General features: G+C 39.5%; 2 protein-coding genes across 3 annotated transcripts in view; both read left to right on the forward strand.

The window, feature by feature from the left end:
• Nucleotides 1-1,065: 1,065 nt before the first annotated feature.
• On the forward strand, nt 1,066-16,402 carry TLR1 (toll like receptor 1). The gene is made up of 2 exons (XM_049886354.1): nt 1,066-1,154; nt 3,789-16,402. Exon 2 carries the CDS (start codon nt 3,856-3,858, stop codon nt 6,220-6,222), a length of 2,367 nt encoding a protein of 788 aa, XP_049742311.1. The 5' UTR covers nt 1,066-1,154; nt 3,789-3,855; the 3' UTR covers nt 6,223-16,402.
• TLR10 (toll like receptor 10) overlaps nt 1,069-24,261 on the forward strand; it is a 33,164-nt gene continuing 9,971 nt past the window's right edge. Inside the window, exon 1 of one of the 2 annotated variants that reach the window (XM_049886351.1) lies at nt 1,069-1,154. The gene's annotated coding sequence lies outside the window, so the exon portion shown is untranslated. Of the gene's footprint in view, nt 1,155-18,364; nt 21,254-24,261 lie in introns of those variants that run through there. The other variant, XM_049886352.1, reaches the window with a different exon arrangement.

Here is a 24,261-nt window from a genome sequence, read left to right on the forward strand (position 1 = left end):
TTTGTTTAAAAAAGCACTTATTTGGTTTGGACTGGGGAAATGAGACATTGATTTTCATTGATTTGGCAAGTTTGGTGTAGAAAATTTAAAGATCCTTTAAGTACCTAAAAATTAGTTTCTTGTGTGTACAATACTTTGATTTATCAATTAAAGAAATAAAGATGGTTTCATAAACTGAGTACTTCACATTAATGACTTTAAATGAGAGGGCAAAATGGAAGTCAGGCAAATAGAAGATATTTGAGTCAATTTATCTAGACAGGAAGCCGAAACAGTGCCTTCATTAAACGCTTAGGGACCGGAGGTTTTATAAATTCGAGTCTTTTGTGGTGGTAGTGGTTTTTAAGGAAATAAGGACAACTTTCATCTTGCTTGTGGTGAGGTCCACTGTGTGCCGTGCACTCATGTCCTATCTCTGACCCTGTCTCTAGGTCATTTTCGGCATAGCATGCCTGGTTATGCTGATCATTGCTTCTAGTCCTTGAACTCTGGAGTTGGCCAGAAGGCAAAAAGGTGCTCAGATTGGGATCCAGGTTTCGGATTAACTAGGAAACCCCTCTTAAGTCTAAAACCCAAATCACTTTTATTTCACCTCAGCGTTTATCGATGTTTCTGTTTTGAGATGTTAAGCACTGGTCCTGGCAGTAACTGGGTGTTATCTTGATCCCTATTTAATTATCGTTTCTTTTGTAAGCAGTTCTTTCAGAAAGCTGAAGAGGAAGAACTGGGAAATTCCTGGGTCCTCCAGCCAAATACAACCAAAAAACCCCAAAAAACACAAAATCAAACCCATTGCCATTGAGTGGATTCCACTCATAGCAACTGTATAGGACGGAATAGAATTGCCCTATAGAGTTTCCAAGGAGCAGCTAGTAGATTCGAACTGCCGGCCTTTAGGTTAGCAGGCAAACTCTTATCCACTACACCACCAGGGTTTCCAAATACAACTAATGCCATAAAAAAATACAACCAGTGCCATAAAAAAAATACAACCAATGCCATAAAAAGCCACCTGTACTTTTAATATACACTTTAATATCTGTACCCCCTTCCTTTCTCAGACACTTCGTAAGCAGTCATGGGGATACCAGCCCTTCTTCTATGTTAGATGACATCAAGACAATCAAGATATCCTTGGAAACCTCAAGAAAAGGGTAAGTCTAAGAGAAACTCCGAGACCCAGATAAGTTTGCACATCTAGCTTACGGAATTATTGCAACACACGGTTGTGTCAGAGACGTGAGTTATTTAGGTCCTTCTGTGACTAATTGAGATGCATGAAAAGACAGCCCCAGCTGAAAGGGCCTCTGGGGGAGAGAGATGTATCACTCTCCAGGACTCACTCCAACACAACTCCCTCTGGTTGAATGTGCCACAGGAATGGTGATGACAAAATGGTGTCAGCGATGGTGGGTTACTAACTAGTGCAATAGGTATAACCTAGAGCAACACCTAGCACTTCAGAAGGAATAAATCCCTGTTTGATAAATGAGTAAATGAATGAAAAAAGTTTTCTGAATAAGAGAGAGGAGGAAACTGCTCCGATCTTCAAAACCCTCCAGTGCCTACTGCCCCCTGCCCAGGCCCCCGGCTCAGAGCAGAAGCCCAATCCTTGCAACGATCTACAAGGCCCTCTGTGATCTCAGCCCTAACTCCTTCTCCTTACTCACTGCATGTTAACATTGACCTCCTTGCTGTTCCTCAGACAAATCTACCTCAGTCCCACCTGAGGACCTTCGCATCTGCTTTTTCCCTTGACAGAATGCTCTTCCCCTAGACCTCCTCATGCATTATTCACTCATTTCATTCTGCTTTCTTCCCAGTTGTCATCTTCTCCAAAAGACTTTCTCTGAACAATCTATCTAAAATAGCCACGACCAAGTACCATCCATGCTTACCATTATCCTCACTTCACTTACCCTCCTTTTCTCGTCTTTACAGCACTTATCACTACATTGAATTAATTTCCTCATTTCCTTGTTTATTATCTGTCTCCCCACCAGATGATAAGTTCCCTGAGAGCAGGGCTCACTGCTCTATCTCCAGGTTCTAAAACATAGCCAGTAGGTAATGAAAATATTGGTTAAATAAATAAAAAGACCAGTGAATGGCTCTTCTGATCTAGTTACCTTTTGGATAAAACGAAAGTTAGGGCCCAAACCATGAAGGTAATAAAAGGTAATGCAAGAATAGTCCCAATCTCACTACATGGGAGGAGAACTCTCAAGAAAGCCATGGGGAAATGGACAGATCACTTAGAAAGAAAAATGAATGACTTAATCACTAATGAGGAAGAAGAGTTAAAAAGGAAGAACGAAGTGACTCAAATTTTGATTACATTGATAGCACTGGAAAGGGAGTTAGAAGGAAAACTTGAGTTGTGGAGGAGTCATAAGGAGCTCCTTCTTGGACTTGTTTAGTTGGAGCAGATGGAATGACTCCAAGTAGAATTGTCCAGAGAAAAATTTTAGAATAATCAATATAATTATCTATATATCTGTAATTGACAAATTTTATAAAGTACATAAAACCAAAACCCATTGCCATTGAATCGATTCTGGCTCATAGAGACCTTATAGGACAGAGTAGAACTGCTCTATAGGGTTTCCAAGGAGCAGCTGGTAGAGTCCAACTGCTGACCTTTTCATTAGCAGCTGAGCTCTTAAGCACCACACCACCAGGGCTCCAAAAAGTACATAGTGTGTGAAATGATTTGGAAAAGGATAGTGGAAATAGTTGGCACAACAACATATTGAATGTGACCGATGTTACTGAATTTTTCATGTTAAAATTGTTGAATTGGCCAATGTTTTGTTTTACAACAATAAAAACAAAACAAACAAACAAAAAAGAAAGCCATGGGCAGGTACATGTCAAAGGGTGAAATTGCCTATCACTAGTTGCCCTGGAGTTGATTCCAAATCATGACAACACCATGTATGTCCAAATAGAACTGTGCTCCTTAGGGTTTTCAATGGCTGATTTTTCAGAAGTAGATCACCAGGCATTTCTTCCGAGGTGCCTCTGGGTGGACTCAAACCTCCAACCTTTTGTTAATTGTTTGCATCACCCAGGGACCCACCAGCTGTGAATGTTAGTCTGAGTTCTAAATGATCTTGGGAGGGCTGGGGCCAGAGGACTTTCCATGTAAAGCCATCTGTACTAGTTTCCTGTGGCTACTGTAACTGTAACAAATTGCCATAAACTTGGTGGTTTAAAACAATGGGTGTTTATTCTCGGGTAGTTCTAGAGGCCAGAAGTCCAAAAACAAAGTGTAGACATGGTCTTGCTCTCTCTAGAGCCTCTTCCAGCTTCTGGTGGCTGTTGGCATTCATTGCTTGCGGCTGCATGACTCCAATCTCTGCTTCTGTATTCACATGGCTTTTTCTTCTGTGTCTCTGTCTTATGTTCTGTGTCAAACCTCCCTCTGCCTTTCTCTTATGAGGACATTTGTCATTGGATTTAGAGCCCTCCTGGATTATCCACGATGATCCGCTTGTCTCAAATTCCATAACTTAATTACATCTACAAAGACTCTTTTTCCATATAAGGTAATATTCGCAGGTTCTAAGGATGAGTGCGTGGATGTGTCTTTTATACACCATCAGTATTAAAGTTATTTGATTAGAGTTAAAATGCTTGTTTATCAACATGTATATTTCTCTAGTTTAATGTTTTATAACCCTGAAGAAGGTAGCCTTCATTTTATGAGTCACTGCTAAAAAATGTTTAATGTCAGCCCTATCTGATCTGATGGAATCATTTAATAGGGATTCCTTTTTCCCCAGGATCTGTATCTGCATCAGGATGTTCTGAACGGCCACGACTACAGTTAGGAATGTCTACTGTTACAAAATGACTAAAGCTAGTTCGGGCATCTTCCATTTTGCCGTCGTCTTCATGTTAACACTTGAGATCAGAATTCAGTTATCTGTAGAAAGTGAACTTGTCGTTGACAGGTCAAAAAAGAATCTCACCCATGTTCCCAAAGATCTAACTCTGAAAACAACAATCTTAGATGCATCACAAAACTATATATCTGAGCTGCAGGCTTCTGACATCTTGTCACTATCAAAGCTGAGGATTTTGATACTTTCTCATAATAGAATCCAGTATCTTGACATCAGTGTTTTCAAATTCAACCAGGAATTGGAATACTTGGATTTGTCCCACAACAAGTTGTACAAGATTTCTTGCTACCCGACTGTAAACCTGAAGCACTTAGACCTCTCATTTAACGAATTTGATGTCCTGCCTATCTGCAAAGAGTTTGGCAACATGTCTCAACTAGATTTTCTGGGATTGAGTGCCACACAGTTGCAAAAATCTAGCTGGCTACCAATTGCTCATTTGAATATCAGTAAAGTTTTGCTGGTCTTAGGAGAACTTTATGGGCAAAAAGAAGACCCCGAGAGCCTCCAAGACTTAAACACAAAGAGCCTACACATTGTTTTCCCCACACAAAAGAAATTCCATTTTGTTTTGGATGTAGCAGCTAGCACTGCAGTCAGTTTGGAACTGTCAAATATTAAATATGTGCCAGATGATAATGAATATTCTTATTTCATGAATGTTCTGTTAAGGCTTCAGAAGAATCCAAGGTTATTAGATCTTACTTTAAACAACATTGAAACAACCTGGAATTCTTTCTTTAAAATCCTCCAGGTGGTTTGGCATACGACTATAGAGCATTTCTCAATTTCAAATGTGGAACTAACAGGTGAACTTGACCACCAAGATTTTAATTATTCTGACACTTCAGTGAAGACCTTGTCCATACACCAAGTTTTCAGCTATGTATACCATTTTCAACAGGGTTATGTTTACAAAATCCTTTCAAATATGAAAATCCAAAATTTCACCATAACTGGTACCCGCATGATGCACATGTTTTGCCCTCTCCAAATTAGCCCACTTGTGTATTTGAATCTTTCCAATAATCTCTTAACAGATGAGGTTTTTAAAAATTGTACAAGTTTGACTGCATTGAAGACCCTTATTTTACAAATGAATCAATTTAAAAAACTTGTAAACATAGTTAATATGACCAAGGATATGAAGTCTCTACAACAATTGGATATTAGCCAGAATTCTCTAAGGTATGAAAATGAAGGAAATTGCTTTTGGACTAAAAGTTTATTAATTTTAAATATGTCTTCAAACATACTTACAGACTCTGTTTTCAGATGTATACCTCCCAGTGTCACAGTACTTGATCTTCACCATAACAGAATAGTGAGCATCCCTCAAGATGTCACCAGCCTGGAAGCTTTGGAAGAACTAAATGTTGCCTTCAATTATCTAACTGACCTTCCTGGATGTGGTACCTTTAGCAGCCTTTCTGTACTGATCATTGACTATAATTTAGTTTCCCACCCATCAGCTGATTTCTTCTATAGCTGCCAGAAGATTAGGTCAATAAAAGCAGGGAACAATCCATTCCAGTGTTCATGTGAACTAAGAGAATTTATCAAAAACATAGGCCAAATATCAAGTGAAGTGGTAGAAGACTGGCCTGAGTCTTACAAGTGTGCCTACCCAGACAGCTATAAGGGAACCCAATTACAGAACTTTCACATGTCTCAATTATCCTGCAACACAACTCTGCTGATTGTCACCATCGGAGTCACCGTGCTGTTTTTGGCTGTTATTGTGACCTTCCTCTGTATATACATGGATCTGCCCTGGTATCTCAGGATGGTGTGTCAGTGGACCCAAGCCCGGCACAGGGCTAGGAACATGTCTTTAAAAGAACTCCAGAAAAATCTCCAGTTCCACGCTTTCATCTCATACAGTGGGCATGATTCTGTCTGGGTAAAGAATGAATTACTACCAAACCTAGAAAAAGAAGACATACGGATTTGCCTCCATGAAAGAAACTTTGTTCCTGGCAAAAGCATCGTTGAAAATATCATAAACTTCATTGAGAAAAGTTACAAGACCATTTTTGTTTTGTCTCCCAACTTTGTCCAGAGTGAGTGGTGCCATTATGAACTCTACTTTGCTCACCACAAACTCTTTCAGGATGCTTCTGATAACTTAATCCTCATCTTGCTGGAACCCATTCCACGGTACTCCATTCCTGGCAACTATCACAAGCTCAAAAGTCTCATGGCACAGAGGACTTATTTGGAATGGCCCAAGGAGAAGAACAAACATGGACTTTTTTGGGCTAACCTAAGAGCCACCATTAATATTAAGTTGATAGAACAAAATAAATAGATCAGAAATCAATACAAAAATATTCCTCTTTTCAATGCTGCTGCTTTTGGAAGTTCCAACGAGTTTCCTTTTTTTGTGTCAGTACTAATCTGAACATAATTTTGAATTTGTGATGTCATTAAAAATGTGTGCTTTCAGGTGCCAATTTACTATTGATAAGTGGCAATAAAGTTAATTAAAAGTTAATTTCTAATACATGACAGATTCACCTGTTTTTCTGCTAGACCCAAGTTCGGTGAATTTATTATGTAATCAGGAGAACACCTGTTTAAACAACTCCAGTGATGCATACTTTTGTGTATCAAGGTCAATGTTAGAAAACTCCACACTTTCATGTCTATAGCTGGGTTTCTACAGCAATGCTGTTGGCACCCTCGCTACATCCACTCAGCATTCACCTCTATATATTGAAGTTGCTTTTTGCCAATGCCAGAGACTCTATGCCTGAAGGATTTTCTTTCTGGCCACAAGAACACAGAGGCTTACACAGAGGACAATCCAAACGTGCCGGAGAGTTAATGTTCTTGGAAGCAGTCCTTCAACCAATGTCAGAAAGGGAATTGGTGAACAAATACTGCAACTTTCTCACCCATTTTCTGGGACAACTCTGGGGTGTATTCTGCATTCTCCCTGAATTCCCCAATAGGCTAGTGTTCTGGTTTCCCACAGTAGAAATGGCCTGATTTTAGAGTATATTTATTCCCTTCTTTTTCTTGTCTCATTTCTCCATTTCTCTATGAGTGTTTCCTGGGATCACCTCTGAAACAAAGTACATGCAGATACTCACCTCAGTGTCTGCTTCTGGGGAAAACTAAACAAAGACAGTGTTCCACCTCAATCCACATGGAAATTCTGACTTTGGTCTTGTATGGCTAAATATGTCACTGAAATTCTAGTTGTACGAACTAGCATGAGTGAGAGCTTTTGTTCTTTTTATTGAAAGGAAGAATACAGTTGACATACAGTGTTTCTATTCATAGTATACCACTCTTTGGAGACCTGACAAGTAGGGCATGAACAGATTGAAGCAGTGCAAGAAATGGGCTGTATGAGTATTTTTCATACTCATGAGACATCTTCTCAGTCTATCTTTTTGCTCCAGACATTGCTGTGGCAACCAGCTCTGGACAGGTGCGGACCCATGGCACCTTGCCTTAGCTACACCATGTATCTTTTACTTTATACCCTGTGGCTTCACTATTACTGCTACATGATATGCTTATAGAAGCTATTTTGGTGCATGCACAAACTTGGAAGTGCCAGGGACATCCCCTGCACTATCCATGACCATTAGGAGGTGAGAGTCAGTGAATAAATACTCTTCTATTCTTGGACAAATAAATATGAGGCATAATCTATACCATTTCTCAAAGGGTCCTCAACAGGACTGAATCTCACTTACTAACAGGGATAACCAGCTCAATAACTCCCCCTTGGATTGATTTTCCCTCTTCCCCTGATTCATTCTTCCCAGTCTCCCAGCATCCCCCACCACCACGTTGAGCCCTGAGATTACTCCCCCAAACAAATTATCTACACAAAGGCTCTTGCCTAAATCTCCACTCTTGGGCAGAAACCCAAATAAGACAGACATATACAATCAGCTTCTGTCCTAAGGAACTTACAGTGAATCAGAGGACTTAACATGTATCCAAATAACTAAAATGAAAACCAATTACAATGGAAGTTCAGTGATCATTAAGACTGAGTAAAAAATACTTTCATGGAAATGATGGTTTTTCCTTGAAGGAAGACTTTAACTTTGGATTTTTCAATGTGTGATAATGAAGAATGGAAAGACTGTTCTAAATAAAGAGTTGAAGAGAGTAAAGTTAGGAATACCTTAGACTCATTCTGGGACTGGTCTCCCAATTTGACTGATACATGAGGTTTGTGAGAAATGACAGTGGGATAGGGTGAAAAGTTAGATTGCAACCATATTGTTAAGTATCTTGAAAGTCAGGGTATAGAGCTAGAAAATAGGTACAAAGGAAAGTTATCATTTAGACTTCTATGGGTAAAATGTCTCTAGGCAGAGCAAATGGTTTGCACTTGACTGTGAACCTAAAGGCTGGTGGTTCGAACCCACCCAGCAGTACCTTGGAAGAGTAGGCCTGGCGACATGCTTCCATTAAGATCACAGCCAAGAAAACCCTATGGAGCAGTTCTACTCTGTAACACATGGGGTCGCCATGAGTTGGAATTGAGTCAACTACAACTAACAACAACAACACAAGGTAAAAACTCCTAAACTTCTGTGGGAGCTGATAGTGAAAAGCACATTCAAACCGTGAAATGAATACTCAAACAGGATAAAAGCCTTTGTTTCTTAGTAGAAGTTGCCACATTTGTTAGACTTGGATTTTCCTGTTTTCTGTATGATGATTGCACTTCCTGTATTGAACTTCAAGGTTTCGTAATCAAGTTTCTAACTGTCTAGAAGCAGCAGAAGTTAACTACAAAACTCTATAGGTGTAAATATATGCTGTTGCCGTTAGGAGTCATCCAGTCAGTTTAGGCTCATAGGGACCCCATGTACAACAGAATGAAACACTGCCTGGTCCTGCGCCATCCTCGTAATTGTTGCTATGTTTGAGCTCATTGTTGCAGCCAATGTGTCAGTCTACCTCGTTGAGGGTCTTCCACTTTTTGGATGGCCTTTTTCTTTGCCAAGCATGAAGTCCTTCTTCAGGGACTGGTTCATGCTGATAACAGGTCAAAAGTATGTGAGACAAAGTCTCACCATCCTTGCTTCTAAGGAGGATTCTGGCTGTACACCTCCCAAGACAGATTTGTTCGTTCTTTTGGCAGGCCATGGTAGATTCAATATTCTTTGCCCATACCATAATTTAAAGGCGTCTATTCTTCTTTGGTATTCCTTATTCATTGTCCAACTTTCGCATGCATATGAGGGGCAATTGAAAACATCATGGCTTGGGGAAAACACACCTTAGTCGTCATGGTGACATCTTTTCTTTAAAGAGGCCCTTTGCAGCAGATTTACCCCTACTGCTTCCATGGGTGTTGATTGTGAATCCAAGTAAAATGAAATCCTTGACAGCTTCAATCTTTTCTCTATTTATCGTGATGTTACTGATTGATCCAGTTGTGAGGATTTTTGTTTTCTTTATGTTGAGGTGTAATCCATACTGGAGAGTGTGGTCTTTGATCTTCATCAGTAAGTGGTTCAAGTCCTCTTCACTTTCAGCAAGCAAGGTTGTTTCATCTGCATAATGCAAGTTGTTAATTAGTCTCCCTCCTATCATGGTGCTGTGTTCTTTTTCATGTAGTCCAGCTTATTGGATTATTTGCTTAGCATACAGATTGAATAGGTACGGTGAAAGGATACAACCCTGACACACACCTTTCCTGACTTGAAACGATGCAGTAATCCCTTCTTCTGTTTGAACAACTAACTGCCTCTTGATCTATGCCCAAGTTCCTCATAAGCACAATTAAGTGTTCTGGAATTCCCATTCTTTGCAATGTTATTCAAAATCTGTTATGATCCACTCAGTCTAATGCCTTAGCATAGTCAATAAAACACAGGTAGACAGACATCTTTCTGGTATTCTCTGCTTTCAGCCAGGATCCATCTGACATCAGCAATAATATCCCTGTTTCTGGCTTGAATTTCTGGCAGTTCCCAGTAGATGTATTGCTGCAGCTGCTTCTGAATGATCTTCAGCAAAATTTTACTTGTGTGTGATATTAATGATATTGTTTGATAATCACCACATTTAGTAGGGCCACCTTTCTTGGGAGTAGGCATAAATACAGATTTCTTCCAGTTGATTGGTCAGGTAGCTCTCTTCCAAATTTCTTGGAATAGATGAGTGAGTACTTCGAGCACTGCACCCGTTTGTGAAACATCTCAATTGGTGTTCCGTCAATTCCTGGAGCCTTGTTCTTTGCCAATGCCTTCAGTGTAGCTTGGACCTCTTCCTTCAGTACCATGGATTCCTGATCTTATGCTGCCTCCTGAAATGGATGAACATCGATCAATTCTCTTTGGTAGAATGACTCTGTGTATTCCTTCCATCTTCTTTTGATACTTCCTGCATCATTTAATATTTTCCCCATAGAGTCCTTTGATATCACAACTCGAGGCTTGAATGTTTTCTTCAGTTCTTTTAGCTTGAGAAATGTCAAGTGTGTTCTTTCATTTTGGTTTTCTAGCTCCAGGTCTTTGCATGTATCAAAGACATACTTTACTTTGTCTTCTCCAGGCACCCTTTGAAATCTTCTATTCAACCCTATTACTTCAACATTTCTTTCTTTCACTTTAGCTATTCCACATTCAAGAGCAAGTTTCAGAGTCTCTTCTCACATCCATTTTGGTCTTTTCTTTCTTCCTTCTCTTTTTAACAACCCCTTGCTTTCTTCATGTGTGATGTCCTTAATGTCATTCCACAATTCCTCTGGTATTCAGTCATTAGGGTTGAACATGTCAAATCTATTCTGGAGATGGTCTCTAAACTTAGGTGGGATATACTCAAGGCCATACCTTGACTCTCGTGGACTTGTTCTAATTTTCTTCAGCTTCAACTTGAACTTGCGTATGAGCAATTGATGATTTGTTCCACAGTTGGCCCCTGGCCTCATTCTGACTGATGATATTGAGTTTCTCCATTGTCTTTTTCCACAGATGTAGTCAATTTGATTCCTGTGTATTCCATCTGATGAGGTTCATGTGTATAGTCACTGTTTATGTTGTGGAAAAAAGGTATTTGCAATGAAGAAGTTGTTGGTCTTGCAGAATTCTATCACACAATTTCTGGCATTGTTTCTATCACTAAGGCCATATTTTCCAACTACTGACCCTTCTTTGATTCCAACTTTCGCGTTCCAATCACCAGTAATTATGAATATATCCCGATTGCATGTTCGATCAATTTCAGATTGCAGAAGTTGGTAAATATCTTCAATTTTTTCATCTTTGGTCTTAGTGGTTGGAGCATAAATTTGAATAGTAATCATATTACTTGGTCTTCCTTTTAGGCATATGGATATTATCCTATCACAGATAGCGTTGTAGTTTAGGATGGATCTTGAAATGTTCTTTTTGACAATGAGTCCATTCCTTTTCAAGTTGTCATTCCCGGCATCGTAGACCATATGATTGCCTGATTCAAAATTGCCAACACCAGTGCATTTCAGCTCACTAATGCCTGGGATATCAACGTTTCTGGGTTCCATTTCATTTTTGATGATTTCCAATTTTCCTAGCTTCATATTTTGTACGTATATGTTCCAATTATTAATGGATGCTTGCAGTTCTTCTCATTTTGAGTCATGCCACATCAGCAAATGAAGGTCCCAAAAGCTTCACTCCATCCATGTCGTTAAGGTCAAGTCTTCTTTGAGGAGGCAGCTTTCCCCCAGTTGTCTTCTGAGTGCCTTCCAACATAAGGCACTCATCTTCTGGCACTATATCAATGTTCTGCTGCTATTCATCAGGTTTTCACTGGCTAATTCCTTTCAGAAGTAGACCACCAAGTCCTTCTTCCTAGTCTGTTTTAGTCTGAAAGCTCAGCTGAAACCTGTCTGCCAGGGGTGACCCTGCTGGTATTTGAATACCAGAGGAATAGCTTCCAGCATCACAGCAACATGCAAGCCCTCACAGTATGACAAACTGACAGACATGTGGAGGCAATATGACGCATATGAGGCGATTGAAAATATCATGGGTTGACTCAGGTGCGCCTTAGTCCTCTAAGAGACACGTTTGCAATATGCTGTTTGATTTCTTTATTGCTGCTTCCATGGGCGTTGATTGTGGATCCAAGGAAAATGAAATCTTTGAAAACGTCATTATTTTCTTCATTTATCATGATGTTGCTTATTGGTCCAGTTGAGAGGATTTTTGTTTTCTTTATGTTTAGGTGTAATCCATACTGAAGGTTGTAGTCTTTGATATTCATCAGTAAGTGCTTCAAGGCCTCTTCAATTTCAGCAAGCAAAGTTGTGTCATGTGCATAACTCAGGTTGTTAATGAGTCTTCCTCCAATCTTGATGCTGTGTTCTTCTTCTTATAGTCCAGCTTCTCAGATTATTTGCTCAGCATACAGATTGAATAGGTATGGTGGAAGTATACAACCCTGACACACACGTTTCCTAATTTTAAACCACACAATATCGCCTTGTTCTATTGAAACAACTGCCTCTTGGTTTATGCATAGGTTCCACATGAGCACATTTAAGTGTTTTAGATTTCCCACTGTTTGAAATTTTACACATAATTTGTTTTAATTCCCACAGTTAAATGCCTTTGCATTGTCAGTAAAACACAGGTAAACATCTTTCTGGTATTCTCTGCTTTCAGCCAAGATCCATCTGACATCAGCAATGATGTCTTTCATTCCACATCCTTTTTTGAATCTGGCTTGAACTTGTGGCAGTTCTCTGTCAATATACCACTGTAATCGCTTTTGAAAGATCTTCAGCAAAATTTTATTCGCAAGTGATACTAATGACATTGTTTGATAATTTCCACGCTCTGTTGGATCACCTCTCTTTGAGTGGACACAAATATGGATCTCTTCTAGTCAGTTGACCAAATTTCTTGGCATAGATAAGTGGACGCCTCTAGCATTGCATGGGTTTGTTGAAACATCTCAGTTGGTATTCTGTCAGTTCCTGGAGTCTAGCTTTTTTTTTTTTATGCTTGTGGATTTTTTTTTTAGATAATTTTTATTGTGCTTTAAGTGAAAGTTTACAAATCAAGTCAGTCTGCCACATATAAACTTATATACACCTTACTGGATACTCCCATTTACTCTCCCCCTAATGAGTCAGCCCGCTCCCTTCTTCCAGTGTCTCCTTTTGTGACCGTTTTGCCAATTTCTAACCTTCTCTACCCTCCCATTTCCCCTCCAGACAGGAGATACCAACACAGTCTCAAGTGTCCACCTGATACAAGTAGCTCACTCTTCATCAGCATCTCTCTCCAACCCATTGTCCAGTCCCTTCCATGTCTGATGAATTGTGTTCGGGAATGGTTCCTGTCCTGGGCCAACAGAAGGTTTGGGGACCATGACAGCTGGGATTCTTCTAGTCTCAGTCAGGCCATTAAGTCTGGTCTTTTTATGAGAATTTGGAGTCTGCATCCCACTGCTCTCCTGCTCCCTCAGGGGTTCTCTGTTGTGCTCCCTGTCAGGGCAGTCATTGGTTGTGATTGGGCACCATCTAGCTCTTCTGGTCTCAGGATGATGTAAGTCTCTAGTTCATGTGGTCCTTTCTGTCTCTTGGGCTCATAGTTATTGTGTGACCTTGGTGTTCTTCATTCTCCTTTGCTCCAGGTGGGTTGAGACCAATTGGTGCATCTTAGATGGCCACTTGTTACCATTTAAGACCCCAGATGCCACACTTCAAAGTGGGATGCAGAATGTTTTTCTTAATGGAATTCATTTTGCCAGTTGTGGAGTCTAGCTTTTTGCCAAGTTCTTCTTTGCAACTTGGACCTCTTCCTTCAATATCATTGATTTTATCATATGCTACCTCCTGAAATGATTAAATGTCAAACAGTTCTTTTTGGACAGTGATTCTTTGTATTTATTCCTTCTTCTTTTGATGTTTCCTGGGTTGTTCAATATTTTGCTTATAGAACTTTTCAGACTTGCAACTGGAGGCTTGAATTTTTTCTTCAGTTCCTTCAGCTTGAGAAATGCAGAACATGTTTTTCCCTTTTGGTTTTCTAACTCCAGGTCTTGCACATTCCATTATAATACTTAAGTCATCTTGAGCCGCCCTCTGCAATCTTCCGTTCAGCTCTTTTACCTCATCACTTCTTCCTTTCTCTTTGCTACTCTTTGTTTAAGAACAAGTTTCAGGGTCTCTTCTGACATCCATTTTGGTCTTTTCTTTCTTTCCTGTCTTTTTAATGACCTCTTGCTTTCTTCATTTGTGATGTCCTTGACATCATCCCACAAATCGTCTGGTCTTTGGTCATTGGTGTTCAATGTATCAAGTCTATTCTTGAGATAGTCTCCAAATTCAGATGGGATATACTCAAGACTGTATTTTGGTTCTCACAGACTCTTTTTAATTTTCTTCATCTTCAACTTGAACTTGCATATGAGCAATTGATGTTTTTTTCTGCAGTCGGCCCCTGGCCTTGTTTTTACTTATGATGTTGAGCTTCTCCAAAATATAGTCAATTTGATTCCTGTGTATTCCATCTGGTGAGACCCATGTGTATAGTCTCTATTTATGTTGTTGCAAAAAGGTATTTGCAATGAATAAGTCATTGGTCTTGCAAAATTCTATCTTGTGATATCTGGGATTGTTTCTATCATCAAGACCATTTTTTTTATGTATCTATGTATGTATTAAAATATATCTGTAAGTTTATATATAATGTTTTCAGCCCCCAAAGACAAATAAAGATCGGGTTTATAAAGACACTGATAATAAAAGGCAATAATAATGAAAAAAAAAAAAAAGAGGTATTCAATGTTAGTCAGAATGACTTACCATGTAATTGTTGGAACAGAACCCCGTCTTAAGTCAGGTACTACCTGTATATGCAATAGTGTGCTGGTCAATGTTTAAACCAGGTTCTCTGAAATAAAAAAATGTGTTGTTAAAACTTCTAAGTTTAATCTACATTACTAATATTTTTCCATTACTTTCATAAGTCTAGAAAACTAATAAAAAAAAAAGATAAAGTGCTGATTTATACAGTTTGCCAGTTTCCTTGGTGTAAATACTCCCACCATGACTGATTTCAAGCTACCAATGTGATGTCACTGAACTCGGAGTTGGGAAGAGATGCACAGTAGCCCACCATTAAATAGTACCTTCATCATATTTATGTAATAGACATATAATAATCTCAAGATCATAGATAATAATAAAATGTTGCAAAATAATTAGAAAGTGATAGCTTTTGAGTATTTATTACCTTTGTTTTTAATATAGCTTATTTAATTGCAATAGTATATAATTTTAATAAGGGTCATTCTTAATAACTAGTTCACAAAATTCCTGAAAATTTAATGCTTCACATCATGAGCTAGTTCTGGGCAGATCCAGCACACCACAGGTTGTCTGAGAAGGTAACTTTGTAAGAAGGATTCAGTGTGCAGTTTTTTTCATATTCAATCAAAAACAACGGCATGTATTCTGGATGCAAACAATGAAATTCGGGGGATTCTTTATGCTGATCATGCTTGTTACATGATTCAGTTTTTTCTAACTCTGCCTAGGCTAAATGCTAGCCAACTGATTAATAAAAACATAACAATAACTATCACCTGGATGAAAATTCCAGGCTTTCTCATTCCCTTCTCAATGCTTTTCCTTTTGTCCCTCCCTTGTTTAGCCTATATATTTTATTTTCTCTGCCCATTTTCTCTTTCCTTTTTCTCTCTATTGCCTTCCTATCCTTTGCCTCCCATCCTGTTTTTCTCCATTTTCCTCTTCCTATTCATTCTCCTTTGTTTTCTCCTTTTGATCTTCTGTCCTCTCTGTTTTTCACCTCTATTTTCTTTCTCCTGTCCCCTTTAATCTTTCTTTAATGTTTGTTTATCCTCTGTCTTCTCTCCCCCATTCCAACCTTAATTTTTTTTTCTCTTGTCTCTAAAGCTTATAGGGTAATTTCTGAGGAAACAAATCCTGATAGATGGTTCTATAACAGTATCATTAGCAGAGTAAGCAGGATTAGTTAAGCAGTGGAGCAGGAGCTGGAGTCAGGGAGTAGCAAGTTGGGGAAATGAGAAGTATTACTATCTGGCATCACTGGGGAGAATTTTGTGGGTGAATTAGAGTTCCAGCTTGTTTGTAGGATGGTCATTTATGAACTTAAGGCTCTAGTCCTAAGCTATTCAATATGGTAGCCACTAGAGGGTCAGCCAAAATGAGGGAAACCATCAATGAGATGGATTGACACAACCACTGAAACAATGGACTCAAACATAGCAATGGTCATGAAGATGGTGCAGGACTGGGCAATTTCATTCTTTATCCATAAGGTTGCTATGAATGGGAGCCAACTCAACACCACCTAACAACAACAAGAAGCTATATGTGGCTGTTGGACATTTAAATGTGGCATGTTTGAATCAAAATGTTCTGTTAAGTGTGAAACATGCTGTAGATTCCAAAGACAGTACAAAAAAGAATGTAAAATATTTTGTTAATAATTTTTTAAAAATTGAAGATTTTAAATAACATTGTTATAGGGGTTAAACAAAGCAATTATTAAAATCAATTTCATTTGCTTTTGGTCTTTTTCAGTGTGGTTACTAGAAAATTTTAAATTACTTATGTGACTCTCCTTATTTTTATATTCTATTGAATAATGCTGCTCTAGTCCTTGATGACATTTACCAAATCTCTGCAAAGTCTTCAATTAGGTTCCCACAACATATCTAGGGCCATTTAAATTTACTTATTTGAACTAAAATGTTCTTTCCTTACCTTCACCAAGTATAGTAAATGAATGGTAAACTATTTGGATTTTCTAGCCATGTGAGAATCCTATTATCTTTTATTTATTTTTTTCAGCAGAAAAATAATGTGTCAGTATTTTCACTTCCTTATACCTTTAATTGGAGCTCTCATGGTGCTGTGACAAAGAGCTATGGCTGCTAACCAAAAGGTCAGCAGTTCAAATCCACCAGCTACTCCTTGGAAACCCTATGGGGTAGTTCTACTCTGTCTTATACAGTTGCTATGAGTCAATATCGACTTGATGGCAATGGGTTTTTTTTTCCTTTTTTTATATGTCTTTCATTGGAGTCCCTGGGATGCAAAGAGTTAACATGCCTCGGCTGCTAACTGAAAAGTTCGTGGTTCAAACCCACTCATAAGCACCTTGGAGGAAGGTCTGGCTGATTTACTTCAGAAAAAATCAACCATTGAAAATCCTATGGAGCACAGTTCTACTTGGACACACATGTAGTCACCATGAATTAGAATCAACTCAACCACAACTGGCTTATAATTTTAACTAAACTAAAAGAACTTTTTCAATTAACACATGCTTCATACTAGACAGTGAGCAGCAAGAGAGCTTGGTCTGCAGTGCTCTTTAAAAGGCAAGCAGCCCCAGGACCTTCCTTCCACTAGAATGGGCAGCCTTAGGTCATGTGACTTTCTTACTTGCCTGGATTAGGGATCTAGGCCCAAACACAAACAAGACACAAAGCAAGCCAGCAGCCTATCAGGTGGTTTGATGCAGTCCTCTGCCCAAGAGAGATGCTCCATTTTGGATAGTGAAACAAAGGTCCAATCAGATTTTTCATCTTGGGGGTAATACCTCAGTCCTGCCCAGAAGCTATGACACTAAAAGAAGGCTGTGGAAAGAAGTAGAGGCAATGGCCACAATAAAAAGAAGCTGGGAGTAGAAAGAGAAGCAGATTGAGAAAGAGGCAGAGTCAAAGAGAAGCTGAGTCATAACTAGAGTAGGGAACAACCTAAGTCCTATTGGAGGGCAAACAAAATGTCTGAACACCAGGGCAGCCACTGGGTGTCCCGAGATGACAGTGTTCAGGTTTTGGTAAGGACTGGCCCTATCGCTGCTGTGCTTCCTTATCTCCTGTAGTATCTTTAAAATAAACTTCCATCTACTTCAGGTAACCCAAGGCTCTCTGTTCATTGTAATTTACATGTGAAGACAGAAGTATGGCAGGCAGAAGTCTGGAATTAGGAGAAGGTATAAAGGAGGAAATGAATGCAAGTCTGTGTTTGTGTGTGTGTGTGATTGAGAGAGACAGAGGCAGAGAATTGAGATAGAGATATCTGGTTGATATCTGAAGCACAGGATAACAGGAAGAAAAAGGATAGAAAAAGGGGAAAGATTGAAAGGGAAGAAAACAATTACATCCCAAAGTTACCAGTACATACTATTCTGAGCATACTACTCTTGTTGCTAATTGGGAATAAGGATTATAAAAAAAGAAAAAAAGGATTATAGCTACTAGAAATTTCAGGTGAAATAAATAAATAAACGTTGTTTTTATTAGTTGCTCTTGAATCGGCTCCAACTCATAGCAACCTTATGTGATAACAGATGAAACACAGCCCAGTGCTGCACCATCTTTGTGATTGTTGGTATGTTTGAGTTCATTGTCTTGGCCACTCACGCAGGGCCTCCCTCACCTTCTCCTACTCTCCAGTTTACAACCACGAAAGCGAGCTGAAGTCTCACCAGCCTTGCTACTAAGGAATATTCTCATATTTCTCCTAAATAAAGAAAATAAGTAAAAGAAATAAGAAATAAAATAAGTAAAGAAAATTTCATTCACTGACAGTTGAAACATGTTCAGTTCTGGAGAAAGAATGAACATGTCTTTGGACACCAAAAACCCCAAAATGATTATTCTTCCTTGAGAGGTTAATATAGAATGTGAATGTGCTGATCATAGTAGTTTGAGAATTTCCGAGATGAAAGATATTTTAAAGCTTAGTTCATCCAACGAGCTAGGAAGACTCTCTCTGACGTTCCTGAGGGGTGTGTATCCCATACTTATTTTCTTGTGTACATATATGTAGACGTATTTGTATATGTTTAGGTGGGCAGGAGAGCAGATTAGTTGTTTGATTATTTTTGTTTCTATTTTGCTTTCTAAAGTTCTTTATTGTATAATTTTTTCCTATAATATTTGTAGAAATGTGAGCCCTACATTTATATATTAAAAAAGACATGATTATAAAAAAAAAAATCATAGTTTCAAGATCTTCCTCCTCAATTTCTCATTTATGTTGTTAACAGCCATAGAGTTGGCTCTGACTCATGGTGACCCCATGTACAACAGAAGGAAACATTGCCTGGTCCTATACCATGTTCGTGATCCTTGGTGTGTCTGTGTCCATCATTGTGGTTACTGTGTATTTTGAGTGGCTTCCAGCCTAGGGGCTCATCTTCCAGCACCATATTGGACAATATTTTGTTGCAATCCATAGGGTTTTCACTGGTTAATTTTCAGAAGTAGATTGCCAGGGATTTCTTCCTAGCCTGTCTTAGTCTGGAAGTTCTGCTGAAATCTGTCTACTGTGGGTGGCTGTTATGGATTGAATTGTGTTCCCGCAAAATATGTGGTATAAATTCCTAACTTTATGCCTGTGGTTATAATTCCATTTGGGATTGGCTTGTCTTCAGGGGCCTATCACAGAAAATAATGCCTAAGGCAATTAGTGTTAAATTGCTGAATGATCTCTCACAACTGGAGATGGAAACTGTGATGGCCAATAGAAAGTGTTCATTGGCACGCTGCCTCAAACAGCACCCAGGGCACTCACCCTACCTGTGCCACCCCCCACCCAAGGCCTCTGGTTGTCTTTGTTATGTTAATGATGCAAAATTAGTGTAGGGTGTTCTTGAGTCAATCTCTTTGGAGGTATAAAAGAAATTCAATAAGCAAGCAAGCTAGCAGTGATGGGGGAAGAGAGATGCCAAGCTACATGCAGAAGCTCAGAGAGACAAGGACTTTCCTCCAGAGCCAGCAGAGAGAGAAAGACTTCCCCTAGAGATGGCACCCTATGTTTGAACTTCTGGCCTGTTAAACTGTGAGAAAATAAATTTCTGCTTGTTAAAGCTATCCACTTGTGACATTTCTGTTATTGCAGTGCTAGATAACTAAGACAGTGACCCTGATGGTATTTGAAATACTGGTGGCATAGCTTCCAGCATCACAGCAACACACAAGACACCCCAATACCACAAACTGACAGATTGGTGGTCGATCATTTACATAAACCTATCAAAATCATCCCCTTTTTAAGTGTCCGTTCCTCCAGGGGAAAATTCATTTGGAAATTTCATCTTCACTGGTGATCTCCAAAAGTGTCACTTGAATCTTAAGCATAAATAAAAACATCTCAGAAACTGTTGCTTTAAAAAAAATTGATATGTACTCTGCAATCTACATAAAAAATACAAAGCTTATTTTACCACTGCACTTCAAGACAAGGCTTCTAGCTAACCTCTCCCATCCTGTTCCAATCACGTAATGCTGAAATTATGGAGCCATCATTCCTATTCCTCTCATCACCACTTGGCTACCGTACCCAATTGGTGGATAGGATAAATGACCTGAGCCTTGACCCATCAAAGTCAGATAAGATTACAGAAGTCTCCAGGGCTATAAACGTCCGACTTATGGACAACTTGTACTTGCCCTTTAGTGTTATATAAACTTGCCCTCAGTTGTTCATGGATTGAATTGTGTCCTCCCAAAATACATATGTCAATTTGGCTAGGCCATGATTCCCAGGGCTGTGTGATTGTCCACCATATTGTCATCTGATGTGATTTTCCTATGTGTTATAAACCCTACCTCTGTGATGGTAATGAGGTGGGATAGGTGTCAGTTACAGTAATGAGGCAGGACTCAATACACAAGATTGGATTGTGTCTTGAGCAAATCTCTTTTGAGATACAAAAGAGAGAAGTGAGCAGAGAGACAGTGGGACCCTGTACCACCAAGAAAACAGGGCCGGGAACAGAGCTCGTCCTTTGGACCTGGGGAGAAACTCCTGGACTGGGGAAAGATTGATGACAAGGACCTTCCTCCAGAGCTGACAGAGAAGGCCTTCCCCTGCAGCTGATGCCCTGAATTTGGACTTCTAGCCTACTAGACTGTGAGAGAATAAACTTCCGTCTGTTAAAGCCATCCACTTGTGGTATTTCTGTTACAGCGGCACTAGATGACTAAGATACGTTCAAACAATTGAACTAACCCCCACTTGCAACAAATTCTTCATCACAACCACCGTCACTTGCTGCACACTCAGATTTTAAATCATTGAAAGGGCTTCGAGCTGTTTCTTGCACTAAATTAAGGCTAAATAAATATTCTCCTGTTTGGACTTACCTACGAATTCTTAAATACACACCTAGGAACAGATCTCGTTCGTAACCTGGGGACTGCCTGTCTCATGCAATGCCACCAGCATGCAGTAGGGGGCAAAGAGGAGTTCAAACTTCACAGTAAAGCTTGATTCAACGCTCTCCTGTAGCCAGTTGTGGCCCTGTCCTTGACTCACCCACACCTGCAGCTCCGACTGAGCTGGTGCCAGCCAGAGGGTAAGAATTTTCAGCTTCATTTGTTCTGACACTTATGAAAAAGAAATAAGAGTTGCATGGGTCTTTTCTAAAAAGGAGATAATTTGAACTAGTGTAGATGGAAGGAAAGAAGACATATAAGATTTTTAGAATTTATTACTTTGCCTACATTAATCTAAAGATTCAGCGTTAGTGGTCTTGAGACTATTGATCTGTGGAATTCTTTTGCAGTTTTTTGAGGGGTTGGGCTTCTTAGTTGTTGATTAAACCTGGTCAGTCCTCTCCAGAGTGGATGATTCAGGGATTTGTGGCAAGTTATCTCCAGCTTTTATTTTCCTATAATGCATGTTAACAATAACTACTGGATGAAATCTTTGACTAGTTAAAGCTTATTTTTTGCTCCTTTATCCAGTTTAGAAAGATCTGCATTCGTGTAGTAGTTCTAAAAGTAGGGGCATATATGATGGATCTTGTACAACATAGCTCTTGCTCAGTTTCCCTCAGAACTCCAGAATAATCAAAGGTGGCTGTGTGGCTGCTGTAGGGTGGGGCCTAATTTTAAAAATGTAGACATTTAATTTCTAGAAGAGGTTTCTCACAGATTGCCTAAACTGAGCTATTAATTGGGGATGTGTGTACTCCCTGAGTTTTACTTCAATTCTCATGAGTTTGTAACACTTTTTAAGCTATATTTACACATAGGCAAAGTCTTAGACACTGAGACAGCCAGCAGAGTGTCACATAGTAGCTGCATACTGCTTCAGAGAGAGGTACACGAGGTGGGGAGGGATGAAGAGGCCTCTTTCATAGTTGGCCAGGACAACGGAATGAACCTCGGTAACCACAACCTGTTGTTGTTGTTAGGTGCCATCCAGTAGGTTCTGACTCATAGAGATTCTATGCACAGCAGAACCAAATACTGCCCTGTCCTGCACCATATTCACAGTCGTTGCTATCTTTGAGAACATTGTTACAGCCACAGTGTCAATCCATCTTGTCAAGGGTCTTCCTCTTTTTCACCGACTGTTTACCTTACCAGGCATGATGTCTTTCTCCAGGGACTGGTCACTTCTGATAACATGTCCAAAGTACATGAGATGGAGTCTAGCCATCCTCACTTCTAAGGAGAGCTCTCACTGTACTGCTTCCAAGACAGGCTTGTTTGTTCTGGCAGTCCATGGTATATTCAACATTCTTTGCCAACACCGTAATTCAAAGGCATCAATTCTTCTTCGGTCTTCCTTATTCATTGTGCAACTTTCCCATGCATATGTGTCAACTGAAAATACCACGGCTTGGATCAGACTCACCCTAGTCCTCAAAATGACATCTTTGGTTTTTAATAACACTTTAAAGAGGTCTTTTGCAATAGATTTGCCCAATACAATACGTTATCTGATTTCTTGATTGCTGCTTCCATGGGTGTTGATTGTGGATCCAAGTAAAATAAAAATCCTTGACAACTTTAATATTTTATCCTTCTACCATGATGTTAGGAGCTCTGGTAGCACAGTGGTTAGGAGCTCAGGTACTAACCAAAATGTCTGCAGTTCAAATCCACCAGATGCTCCTTGGAAACCCTATGGGGCAGTTCTACTCTGTCCTATGGGGTCATTATGATTTGAAATTGACTTGAAAACAACAGGTAGGTTTTGGTATCATGAGGTTACTTGTTGGTCCACTTGTGAGAATTTTTGTTTTCTGTATTTTGAGGTATAATCCATACTGAAGTCTGTGGTCTTTGATCTTCATCAGTAAGTGCTTCAAGTCATCATCACTTTCAGCAAGGAAGGTTGTGTCATCTGGTAACGCAGGTTGTTAACAAGCCTTCCTCTAATCCTGATGCCCCGTTCTTCTTCATATAGTCCAGCTTCTTGGATTATTTGCTCACCGTATAGACTGAACAAATACAGTGAAATGATACAACCCTGATGCACAGCTTTCCTGATTTTAAACCATGGAGTATTCCCTTGTCCTGTTTGAATGAGTGCCTCTTGTTCTATGTACAGGTTCCTCATGAGCACATTTTAGTGTTCTGGAATTCCCATTCTTCACAATGTTATCCATAAGTTGTTATGGTCCACAGAGTTGAATGCCTTTGCATAGTCAATAAAACACAGGTAAGTATCTTTCTTGTATTCTCTGCTTTCAGCCAAGATCCATTTGACATCAGCAATGATATCCCTCGTTCTACATCCTCTTCTGAATCTGGCTTGAATTTCCGGCAGTTCCCTGCCTTTGCATGGCTGCAACCATTTTTAAATGATCTTCAGCAAAATTTTACTTATATGTGATATTAATGATATTGTTCAGTAATTTTTGCATTCCACTGAATCACCTTTCTTTGGGATAGGGATGAATACGAATGTCTTCCAGTCAGATGGCTAGGTAGCTGTCTTGCAAATTTCATGGCATAGAGATGAGCACTTCCAGTGTTGTTTCTGTTTGCTGAAACATCTCAGTTGGTATTTCATCAATTCCTGAAACCTTGTTTTTCACCAATGCCTTTTGTGCATCTTGGACTTCTTCCTTCAGTGCCATTGGTTCTTGATCATCTGCTGCCTCCTGAAATGGTTCGATGTTGACCAATTCTTTTTGATACAGTGACTCTGTGTATTCCTTCTGTCTTCTTTTGATGCTTCCTTTGTCATTCAATTTTTTTTTCTTTTTTAAAAATATTTATTTGTTGTGCTTTAAGTGAAAGTTTACAAATCAAGTCAGTCTGTCATAAAAAAGTTGTACACACCTTGCTATGTATTCCTAGCTGCTCTCCTCCTAATGGGACAGCACATTCCTCCTCTCCACCCTGTATTCCCCGTGTCCATTCAGGCAGCTCCTGTCCCCCTCTTCTCATCTCACCTCTAGACAGGAGTTGCCCACATAGTCTCATGTGTCTACTTGAACCAAGAAGCTCACTCCTCACAGTATCATTACCTATCTTATAATCAAGTCCAATCCCTGTCTGGAGAGTTGGTTTCAGGAATGGTTCCAATCTTGGGCTAACAGAGGGTCCAGGACCATGACCTCCA

Source organism: Elephas maximus, chromosome 5 (genome assembly GCF_024166365.1).
Source record: "Elephas maximus indicus isolate mEleMax1 chromosome 5, mEleMax1 primary haplotype, whole genome shotgun sequence".
Taxonomy (NCBI): domain Eukaryota; kingdom Metazoa; phylum Chordata; class Mammalia; order Proboscidea; family Elephantidae; genus Elephas; species Elephas maximus.